The following is a 12,232-nucleotide window of genomic DNA, read 5'->3' on the forward strand; positions in this document are numbered from 1 at the left end:
TAGTGATCTTTTTATACCTAGGCCGGTAACCATGACAACGGGGCATTCTCTATGGGGGAGATTTATCAAAACCTGTGCAAAGGAAAGTTGCCCAGTTGCCCATAGCAACCAATCAGATCACTTCTTTCATTTTGCAGAGGCCTTGTTAAAAATGAAAGAAGCAAGCTGATTGGTTGCTATGGGCAACTGGGCAACTTTTCCTCTGCACAGGTTTTGATAAATCTCCCCATATGTCTCTGCCACACAATGATGTGATGTCTGACTCAATAAAAAAAAGTTCAAGGAGATAATAAAAAAAAGTTCAGATTTATGCAGATAGAACATTGATCCAGGGATTTATTATGACCACCATATTGGGGTCAAGAAGGAATTTTTTCTCTGTCATGTTGCAATTGGCATCAGCCTCATGTTTTTTTTTTGTGTCTTCCTCTGGATCAACACAGTAGAGTTTTAGGTTGAACTCGATGGACTCTTTTTTTCAACCTTACAAACTATGTTACTATGTATTACTGCATAGGAGCACCGAGAACTGTACTTTGCAGAGATTCACTGTTTGGTATACTGTACAAAATATTTGGGGTAGGGCTCATGTACCTATAGGTACAGGTTTTATAATAAAGTAAAATCCAGGGAGATAATGCTGATAGAGGGTTATCTATGCCTGTTTTGTAAAGCAATGATGTTCTTTAAAAAGTTTTTACATTTTTCAAGTAACACAAGATTTTTATTTCTTTTTTCCAACAGAACTAAAAGTTCGAGCTGAACATTAAAAAGTAAGTTTCACTGTTTAAAGCACACATTGTTTGTATGTAGGTGTTTTTTTTTTAAATAGGTACAAAGAATAGATACAATTCACATTTTTATTTTTCCTTTCTTTTTTTTAATTGATAAAAATGAATGTCAGGTGTTTTTCATCTTGCAATCGCTTTTGTGGCATTTTTTTGTTTCCATTACAACATTTTTCATAGCCTATGGAATAAGCTATGAGAGGTATACTGCTGACATACATTAAAGGGGTACTCCATTGCTAGAAATCTTATCCCCTATCCAGGGATAGGGGATAAGATGTCTGACTGCATGGGTCCCGCCGCTGGGACCCCCACGATTTCCGAGCAGACACCTGCCATTCTGAATATTATGTTTAGAACACTGCATTCGGGAGGCCATGGTTGTTAATGGTGGGGGACATTAAAGGGGTACTCCCGTGTAAAACTTTTTTAAAAATCAACTGGTGCCAGAAAGTTAAACAGATTTGTAAATTACTTCTAGTAAAAAATCTTAATCTGTCCAGTACTTTTTAGGGTCTGTATACTACAGAGGAAATGGTTTTCTTTTTGGAACACAGAGTTCTCTGCTGACATCTTGACCACAGTGCTCTCTGCTGACATCTCTGTCCATTTTAGGAACTGTCCAGAGCAACATATGTTTGCTATGGGGATTTTCTCCTACTCTGGACAGTTTTTAAAATGGACAGAGATGTCAGCAGAGAGCACTGTGGTCATGATGTCAGCAGAGAGCGCTGTGTTCCAAAAAGAAAACCATTTTCTCTGTAGTATTTAGCAGCTAATAAGCACTGGAAGGATTAATATATATTTTTTTTTAATAGAAGTCATTTACAAATCTATTTAACTTTCTGGCACCAGTTGAATTAAAAAAAAAAGTTTCCCACAGGAGTACCCCTTTAATCGGGACAGGACGTGATGTCACAACCACGGCCTCCCGAACCCGGCGTTCTAAACATAATGTTCAGAACGCCGGGTGTCTGCACGGAGATCACAGGGGGTCCCAGCGGTAGGACCTCCACAGTCAGAAATCCTATGGATGGGGGATAAGATGCCTACTAACCCCTTTAAATAACCAACCATATCCCAGTGAACCAGTACTGCTAACTGCCCTAGGTGTTTTATGAGTCTAGCAACACCCCTGTGGTATACATAGTCTAATTATTATGTCTTAGTTTTAGTTGACCCTTTATTCACTAATGTTGCTTTGTTCTCTTCCAAGTGGAGCCTATTAAGGACAAGTTCTCAGACTTGATTCAAAGAATCAACATTAATATTTCCAAAAAACTAGTGGATAAGCTTTTTGAAAAGCGTGTCCTTTCATCGCAAGAGATGAATTGTGTGCTTGCTGAAAAGACATGCCACGATGCAACAAGGATTCTTCTTACAATGATCATTCATAAAAGTGAAGAAGCCTGCGATTATTTTCTCCAGCTCCTTAAAATGTATGATGAGTTTCTTTTCGAAGATGTTTTTGGAACAAGTGAGTATTTGAACTCTGGAAAGTGAAACCTATTAAAGTTTGCACCTAAAGCAGAGTGGCAAAAAGTCTCGAATAAATGTGCAAACCCTGTTTTGTGAAAAATTTTTGCAGATTTTTGCAACTCTGTGCCACACTTGTTGAGTGGGTAGGGCTTTGCACTAAGGGGCAGGCTTCATGCAAAGGAGGTTTGGCCTCCTAGGTGTGGCAAACGTGCTATAATTTACAGATGGTAGAAGACAAGATGAGACGGCACTACTAAAGATCAGGTCATGCAAAATATAAGGGGGATGTCCTGAGCGGGGAATAGTAACATCCGGAGAGCAGGGGTGCAAGATGCAGAAGAAATGGAGACATCTGTAATATATGCACGGAGAAAGAATTCACATCTGCACTCACCTGGGTACAACTTCACTTTATTTCATCATCATCATGTAAAGGAAAGCCGGCCTGGTGGGACCGGGAAAAGGAGCGCAACAGTCGGAGCTGTGTGGGTGGGTGGCAAACAGCTGGTTTTGCGGCAAAAAACGCTTCCTCTGGCCACATCGGAAAAGGAGCCCAACAGCAAGAGCTGTGTGGGTGGGTGACAAACAGCTGGTTTCGCGGCAAAAAACGCTTCCTCTGGCCAGATCAGGAAAAGGTGCACAACAGCCGGAGCTGTGTGGGTGGGTGGCAAACAGCTGGATTTGAGGCAAAAACCGCTTCCTCTGGCCAGATCGGGAAAAGGAGCGCAACAGCCGGAGCTGTGCGGGTGGGTTGCAAACAGCTTGTTTTGCGGCAAAAAACGCTTCCTCTGGCCAGATCGGGAAAAGGAGCGCAACAGCCGGAGCTGTGCGGGTGGGTTGCAAACAGCTTGTTTTGCGTTAAAAACCGCTTCCTCTGGCAAGATCGGGAAAAGGAGCGCAACAGCCGGAGCTGTGCGGGTGGTTGCAAAGATCTGGTTTCGCGGCAAAAACCGCTTCCTCTGGCCAGAGGCCAGAGGAAGCGGTTTTTGCCGCGAAACCAGCTGTTTGCCACCCACCCACACAGCTCCGGCTGTTGCGCTCCTTTTACCGATCAGACCAGGCCGACTTTCCTTTACATGATGATGATGATGAAATAAAGTGAGTGCAGATGTGAATTCTTTCTCCGTGCATGTACTATAATTTTCGCCTCTTAACAGATCTGGCCTGGATTTTAAAGGCTGCTACACAGGCAGCCTTAGATGCGGTGGACTTATTGAGAGTCACACGCCCCGTCATAAATCTGGTACAGCTGACAGAGAACTGTTTGTTTTTCCATAAGATCCGCATATGCCAGTCATAGCAAAAAGAACATGGTTAATTCTTGACAACACTAATATAGTGCACATACAGTATATAGTGATCTGCAACCTGTGGATCTCTCATTGTTAGAGCATGCTGGGAATTTCCCAAGAGACGGAAAGCTGAAGGTTGGAGACAACTGGTGCACATGGTGTTCAGTACATTAGTGGAAAATAATCTGCCAAGGGAACTCACACGATTTTGACAGGACTTTTTATGCTAAATTGCCAAAAAGAAAAACAATATAAACATTGTATGTACAGATCCAAAGAATAAGAGTAATATGTTATTTTAAATGGACATAAGCAGCAAGAGAAACAAAAGTGAAACCTAATAGCCCAGATTTATTAATCTGGCTGAAACCAAAACTGTCTGGTTTTGCCCATATCAACCAATCACAGCTCAGCTTTCATTTTACTAGAACTTGTTAAAGTGTACCTGTCTTATTATAAAAAAAATTATATATTTATATGTAATTTACTAGGTCATGCAGATGTTTTACATGTCTTTTTATGTGTCTAGCTTCTGTGTTTGGCTCACAAATCCCTCTGTTCTGTTGCTCACTCATTCTGACATCCTCTGCTCTGGAAGGGGGCATGTGCGAGACAAGCACTGAGCCCGCCCTCACTCACCATGCATTTACTTCCTCCCTCAGTTAGCTACCATATATTTCTTTATCCAATCACTACAGGCTGCTCTGCATTCCCTTCCTCTCTGTTTTCAGACTGCAAACTGATAGGACAGGAGTGATCACAGAGGAGTTACTTACTTCCTGGACTTTGTCCTAGCCTGTGCTACAGCTGGGCTGGGTTATGCTCTGGGTGGTATTGGGACAAGTGTTGCTCGCGAATATTCGCAATTCGAATTTTATTCGCGAATATCGCATATTCGCGAATTCGCGAATATTCGCGAATATAGCGCTATATATTCGTAATTACGAATATTCGTTTTTTTATTTTTTTTTATATATTTTTTTTTTTTTCACAGTACACATCACAGTGATCATCCCTCTCTGCTTCCAGTTTATGTGGTGTAAGAAGGCTCTAATACTACTGTGTGAGACTGGTGTGCGAAGTTTCGCATATACGAAAATCTGCATATGCTAATTTTCGCATATGCGAACTTTCGCGTATGTTAATTTTTGTATATACAAATTTTCGCATATGTTAATTTTCGCATGCGCGAATATTCGCATATGCGAAAATAAAACTATTACGAATATGCGAATACTCGCGAATATGACGAATATTCGTCCATATATTCGCGAATATTCGCGAATTCGAATATGGCCTATGCCGCTCAACACTAATTGGGACACCTAGTATAATTTTCTTTTTTTTATAAGCCATTATTTCTATAAAAAGAGGATACTTTTTGAAGATAATTAGAAAGGGTAATGTTTTGCAAAGATGCACAAAATATTGAAAGTGTTTGATTCTGACAGTGCCCATTTAGCATATGAAATCTAAGTTATGATTGGTTGTTGTGGACAAAAGCAGACAGGTTTGGTTTAAAGGAGTACTCTGAATCAAAACTTTTACCCACCATTAGCAAGCTTTACCCGAGATATATAACTTAGTAAATTACCTCAGTAGCGTTACATGCAGCCATCCATGTTTTATAGCGATTCCGGAAGTGCAGCCTGTCTTTGCCAATTATGACACTAGTTCCACGCTCTCCGGCCGCCCGTGGCCATCTTTTGAACGAATCGTCATCATGGTGTTGTTCCTCCCTGAGTTATGCCAGCCCCCACTAGTGCTGCTCGTTCACTCCCACATCTAAATATTCATAAACCCCCTGGTTTACTCAGCAGCTATTCGCTCTGCTGATTAAACTCCTCTCCCTCTATCCTCCTATCAGCATGCGTGAGGCGCGCCTGCGCACTCTGCAGCCTGACCGTACCGGACATGTGATATCTCCCGTCCAATAATATGATTTAGTGTTACGCCGCAGTAACTCTAAGTTATATTCACATAGCTAGTTACGCTAGCAATCAGAGTAAAGGGAGATTGAAGCGCGCATGCATAATTTGTGGGGTTGGGAACCGGAGTGAGGGAGGGGTTGGGAGCAGAAAAAGAGGAGTAAGCATGCTGGGAAAACGTCAATAATACAAAATAATTTATAAATGATATCCCCCCCCCCCCCAAATAAATAACTAAATAAATACAACGCATCCCACATAAAACAAAAGGCCATACAACTTTACAACAGTGTAAAAATAATAATAATAAAAAACATTCTGGCTTTCTGAATTCAAGGATAAAAAATGCAAAAAATGACCTGCACATTATGTCCCTAGCAGAGCTTGGGATTAAAGAAGTGTTTATTTATTGTAATATTATATTTTCAAAATGTAATTTTTTTTTTTTTGTCACAAGCTCTCTCTGACAGAATAGAAAAATGGGAACGTGTAACAAAAGCAGGAAGACCTATTGGTAAGAAAGTAACTCAGTTTATGGTCTGATTCACACTGTTTTATCTGGGATCTTTCTTGGGAATAAAATGCAGCAGCCAGATGTTTGCTATGAATGAAAAGGAATATATGAATTCCTATATATTGTTGCTTGTGACTTTTTTTAAATGGCGTAGTTGCTATTGTGCAACAGAAAAGTAAACTTTTCGCAACACAATTCATATTTTTATAGACTTTAATAAAATGTCTGGCTGTACACAAAAGCAGAAAAACCACATAAAAAATGTGAACTTTTTGTAAAACACTCTCGTGTCAAAATGGCATAATTTGTGCTACAAATTTTTTGTTATGATTTTTTTTTACATATTTTTATATTGGGATTTAAAAAAAGGGATATGGTCTCAGTAAATATGGAGTGGCTTATGGTGTGCCACTGTGCACAAAATGTGTGACAGAACTCTAGTGAAAAATGACTAGTTTAAAAGGGTTGTCAAGTACTCCGGTGGAAAACTTTTTTTTTTCTTTAAATCAACTGTTTTTTTTTTTTCTTCTTCTTTAAATCAACTGGTATCAGAAAGTTAAACAGATTTGTAAATTACTTCTATTAAAAAATATTTATCCTTCCAGTACTTATTAGCTGCTGAGTACTACAGAGGGATTTTTTTTCTTTTTGGAACACAGAGCTCTCTGCTGACATCATGACCACAGTTCTCTCTGCTGACATCTCTGGCCATTTTAGGAACTGTCCAGAGCAGCATATGTTTGCTATGGGGATTTTCTCCTACTCTGGACAGTTCTTAAAGTGGACAGAGATGTCAGCAGAGAGCACTGTGCTTGTGATGTCAGCAGAGAGCACTGTGTTCATAAAAGAAAATAATTTCCTCTCTAGTATTCAGCAGCTGATAAGTACTGGAATGATACATTTTTTAATAGAAGTAATTTACAAATCTATTTAACTTTCTGGCTCCATATTTTATTTTCCATTCACATTTTCAGTCATATGTCACATGATTTTAAGAGGGCGTGGCTATGCTGTAGTGTGTGGGTCAATAGCATTACTTCAGTATATTGCTTCCACCCTGCTATCCACTCACCCACTGCAACATAACCACGCACCCCTGGAGACCAAGTGACTTATGACATATTGTCTCTGGCCGCATGTAATGCTGGGAAAGGTCAGAGATAACAGTAGAATAAACAGATTGTGGGTCCTGTGCTTGAAAATAGTACATAGTAGTGCAAAGATGTAATAGAAGCATAATACACAGTATTATAACTTTGCATTAAGGGCTCGAAGGCTGAAGAAAAAAATCTTTGAATATCGCTTTGATTAAAGCCTATGGTAAAAATAAATTTTTGCCCTATAATTAACATAATATTAACATTTTTCTAAATTATATAGCAGTGGTTATTACATGCATAGACAAATGCACAATGATAAAGGGGGCCATATTCAAAAACTAAGCTTTACTAAGATTGTGCAAGATTTTTTAAAGCTATTCAGACTGTTTTAAAAATCTGGCACAGTTTACAATGTATGCTCAGTCTACACCACCTCTGAGGTGGTGTAGTTAAAGTCTATTTTTTTTTATTAGAAAATTTGGTGCAATTTAAAACCACACCCCTTTGAAAAAGAAAACCATCATACATGGTGCAAACTAGGCAAATTTGTTTTTGAAAATGTGTACTGAGCCACTTTTTGGTCAATCTACACAAAAAAGGCAAAGTCAATTCTGAATATTCCCCCCCAAAGACTTTAAACAAGAAATATTATTATCATTAATTTCAACCTAAATATTTATTACCTACTTTTTAGATGTTATACCAAAAATGATGGAATCGGAGATTGATGACTTGGAAAAGTTCTTAAAACGGTTCTATCAGTATCCATGTTTTCAAAATTTTTATCCATTGGGTGAAGAAACCGGCATCGACATCATTTTTAATCTGGAAACAACTTTTACAGATCCTTTACTATGGAAAAAAGACATATACAATCGAAGGAAAGAGAAAATTAAGCTTGATGACATGTTGTGGAAACTCAAAAGTCCATGTATTATTGAAGGAGAAGCTGGCAAGGGTAAAACTACAATGCTTAAAAGAATTGCTGTCCTTTGGGCATCCGAACAGTGCCAACCTTTACAAGGTTATAAACTTGTTTTCTTTATCACTTTACGTGGAACAAGTAAAGGTCTTTATGAAACTATTTGTGACCAGCTTTTTCCAGTAACGTATAGTTGGAACAAAGAAACTTTTTTGCAAAAAATTCATCAACTTGAAGGAAAGGTACTGTTTTTACTGGATGGTTATGACGAATTCAGTTTTGAGAGTTGCAGAGAAATAGACAATCTTATTAAGCAAAACCACAAATTCAACAACACAGTTATTGTAAGTACGAGGACGGAGTCACTAGGAGAAGTGAGACGGTATGGTGCTCTTATTGTTGAAATGAGTGACTTCACACTTGCAAGTGCCCAAAACTTGATTACAAATGTCTTGGAGGAAAATGAAGCTGCCATTTTGCTGGGACAGTTGAATGCATCTGAATTCATGAAAAATCTGGTAAAAACCCCTTTGTTTTTGGTCATAGCGTGTGCCCTTAGAATGGGGGACTCTGATTTTCAAATGAACACTCAAACTGCTTTGTTTTGTACATTATATAATTTAATGATTGACAGAGGCCGCAACAAAATAAAAAATGTAGAGAAGAATACCGTAGAAGAGAATATCCACTGGTGCGGAGACTTAGCTCTCAATGGGATTTTTGACCACAAATACGAATTCCGAAAAGAGCACTTATCCAATATCATAGAGGACATCTTACTTAAAATAGGACTGCTAAATAAATATGCGGCTCAGAGACAACAACCTGGTTATAGATTTTTTCATACATCCTTCCAGGAGTACACAGCTGGAAGAAGACTGTCTCAACTATTATCGTCAGACGAGACGGCCAACGTAGAGAAAGGAGACTATTACCTCAGGAAATTAAAAACCATTCATGATGTTACCAACAGGTACAAGAACCTGCTATTATACACATGTGGGTCATCCAAAACTGCAACTCAGAAAATTATTCATCATATTGGGAATTTGTACAAAGAAGAAATGAATGAAACCAGCTCTGACTTTGTAGAGTTTGGAATCAACCTGTTCCATGAAAGTGCAACCAAGAAGGAGATGAATGTAGAGTTTAAATCCATCTTTTCCGGTAAAATATTGCACCTTAGCATGCATAATGTAGGTTCTCATCATGTTGAGTTTTTTGAGCATCTACCGGGATGTCTTAGTGTTTTACATTTGGTCAAATTAGACCTTTTTGGCCAAAAAAGTAACACACTGGCAGAAGGTGGAAATAGTGGACACCCTGAAGATCTAGTTACACCACAGATGCACATTTCTAAAAACGTTGTCAACTTATTTTATGATTGGAATCAAGTTTTGCAAACATTGGAGGTCACAATAAAGAAATTTTACCGTTTGGATAAAGCTGATATAAAGTTTCTCGGAAAAATATGCTGCTGCGCTGAAAATCTGAGGCTGAAAATCAACTCTAGTCCAGGGATTACTGGGAATCTCACACGTGTTGTGGACAATTGCAAAAGAATGAGAGAACTGATAATTAATAACACCCCACTCAGCACTGAAGATGAGGCTCAGATTGTTAAAATGACAAATATGAAAACATTGAGTATCTCCAACATGGATAAAGAACATCCACAAGGTAAATATTTAAGAGGTAGACATCCCAGTAGATATAATCACTAAAGGGTGTTCTACCATGTCAAAAAGGTATTCCAATGTAAATTTTACCATGAGGTTTAATTAGCCAATTTATTATTGTGACTGCAATTTTTTTGCCTGTATACATTTTATTTATATTAAGGTACACAAAAGTGTAGCCTAAGTCAATTAAAATTTTTATGTCTTCTCATTGTGCATAGCCAACTCATAACCAATCTAATGGACATATTGTGAAGCCCTGCTTTAAAGTGGACTTGTCAGCAGGGAAACAGGGGTTTAAGTCTTTGTTAATATGTAATTGAGGCTCAAAAGTTCAGGGAGTGACCGCTGCTCAGCAGGGGCCCAGGTAAGTGTGGTCCATGTCCGGGGGAATGGATTTACCTGGGCTTTTACCCTGCTGGGGATCACCTCATTAACATATTACCAAAAAGGCTTATATCTTGGCACTTGAATTAACTATGGACATAGAAAAGGTATGCCTGAAATCCTGATGACTATCAGATCTAGCCATGGGCTGATTTACACCACTGTTTTTCTGCTGACAGATCTGCCTTAAAGGACATCTGCAGTGCTGGGCAAAAAAACTTTTTTTTACCTCATTTAATAGGTCTTTGAAAGACCTTTCCAACGATGTCTCCCCCATCAAAATTGGCCCAGTCGTTCTCCCGTTATCAGCACATGAATTACTGAGGACAAGTGAAAGAAAAACTACATCTCCCATCATGCCTTGTGCTTACTTCCTGTAAGCTGCTGCCCTCCCCCCGTTCTATCCCCCCGAGCAAATTATGCATACACCCTCCCCTTCTGCTCATCTCCCCCTCCCCATGCTGCTCCTGTCCAGTGATGAAGCAGCTGCCTCCGTGCTCACTGTAGTGTGGGCACTGGAGAGTGGATAGTGAAAGGAAAAATGGTAAAAAAAAAACATAATTGTTTGTCTATAAAACTGTCCTGATATTGGTCCCTCCATCTTTTTCACAACTACAACTCCAAGCATGCCCAGTTATTTTATATGCTGTTCGGGCATGCTGGGAATTCCAGTGGTGCCTCCAGCTGTTGCAAAACTACAAATCCCAGCATGCCCTGTCAGCTTTCTGCTGTATGTGCATGCTTGGAGTTGCAGAGGTGACTCCAGCTGTTGTAAGACTATACATCCAAGCATGCAGTGACAGCTTTCTGCTGTTTGAGTGTATAAAGGAGTTGTAGTTCACCAACACCTCTACTGTATCTCTGTAGTCTCCTGGGAGTTGTAGTTCACCAACACCTCTATTGTATCTCTGTAGTCTCCTGGCTGGGAGTTGTAGTTCACCAACACCTCTACTGTATCTCTGTAGTCTCCTGGGAGTTGTAGTTCACCAACACCTCTATTGTATCTCTGTAGTCTCCTGGGTGTTGTAGTTCACCAACACCTCTATTGTATCTCTGTAGTCTCCTGGGTGTTGTAGTTCACCAACACCTCTATTGTATCTCTGTAGTCTCCTGGGAGTTGTAGTTCACCAACACCTCTATTGTATCTCTGTAGTCTCCTGGGTGTTGTAGTTCACCAACACCTCTATTGTATCTCTGTAGTCTCCTGGGTGTTGTAGTTCACCAACACCTCTATTGTATCTCTGTAGTCTCCTGGGTGTTGTAGTTCACCAACACCTCTATTGTATCAGGAGTCTCCTGGGAGTTGTAGTTCACCAACACCTCTATTGTATCTCTGTAGTCTCCTGGGAGTTGTATGTCACCAAGACCTATATTGTATCTCTGTAGTTTCCTGGGGGTTGTAGTTCACCAACACCTCTATTGTATCTCTGTAGTCTCCTGGGAGTTGTAGTTCACCAACACCTATATTGTATCTCTGTAGTCTCCTGGGAGTTGTAGTTCATACACCAGTGTTTCCCAACCAGGGTGCCTCCAGATGTTGCAAAACTACTACTCCCAGCATTGAAACACTGGCATACACACACACATAACAGGGACTACAACTCCCAGCATGTGTCATTCAGTAGTCCCCCTCCCCCCCTCTCACACACAGAATCATCTCCAGTATGATATTTATTCCCTGTAGTCTATACACCACCAGCCTGTGCAGTGTAATATGTCTCCTCCACACACACGTCCTCCCCTCCCTGCTCTGTGGTTTGCTCTGTGTTTCCCCCATGAAAACTTGAATCCTCCCGGTGATAAGTGAGGTCCTATGTAGACAGAGCAGGGGAGGGGGGAGGAGCTGTGGACGTCCTCATTCTCCCCCTGCTTCAATCTTACAGATAGGGGCGTTTCTGAGGATGAGCCTATGGCTGCCTCAGAAAGCACCCGCTCATGCATATGCATAAGCAGGGAGGACCTGACAGAGGCTAGGGGGAGCACAAACACTGCTGGGAGGAAGAGATCTCCGTCCCCAAGATGGCGGCTGCAATGTAATGAATAGGGGACGGACGCAGGACTACTGGGCTATGCTGGCAACTCTAATATCTCAGAAACGGCTGCATATAGGTAAATAGAACTAATTGACTGAATTGTATAACTT

General features: G+C 40.1%; 1 protein-coding gene across 2 annotated transcripts in view; it reads left to right on the forward strand.

Moving 5' to 3' along the window:
• NLRC4 (NLR family CARD domain containing 4) overlaps window positions 1-12,232 on the forward strand; it is a 52,436-nt gene that overhangs the window by 26,150 nt on the left and 14,054 nt on the right. The window contains exons 1-5 of one of the 2 annotated variants that reach the window (XM_056563373.1): window positions 327-579; window positions 745-773; window positions 2,005-2,265; window positions 5,945-6,001; window positions 7,796-9,703. In XM_056563373.1, the coding sequence (XP_056419348.1) occupies window position 773; window positions 2,005-2,265; window positions 5,945-6,001; window positions 7,796-9,703 (2,227 nt within the window). In that variant the 5' untranslated portion in view covers window positions 327-579; window positions 745-772. Of the gene's footprint in view, window positions 1-326; window positions 580-744; window positions 774-2,004; window positions 2,266-5,944; window positions 6,002-7,795; window positions 9,704-12,232 lie in introns of those variants that run through there. The other variant, XM_056563372.1, reaches the window with a different exon arrangement.

Source organism: Hyla sarda, chromosome 3, assembly GCF_029499605.1.
Source record: "Hyla sarda isolate aHylSar1 chromosome 3, aHylSar1.hap1, whole genome shotgun sequence".
NCBI classification, from domain to species: Eukaryota; Metazoa; Chordata; class Amphibia; order Anura; family Hylidae; genus Hyla; species Hyla sarda.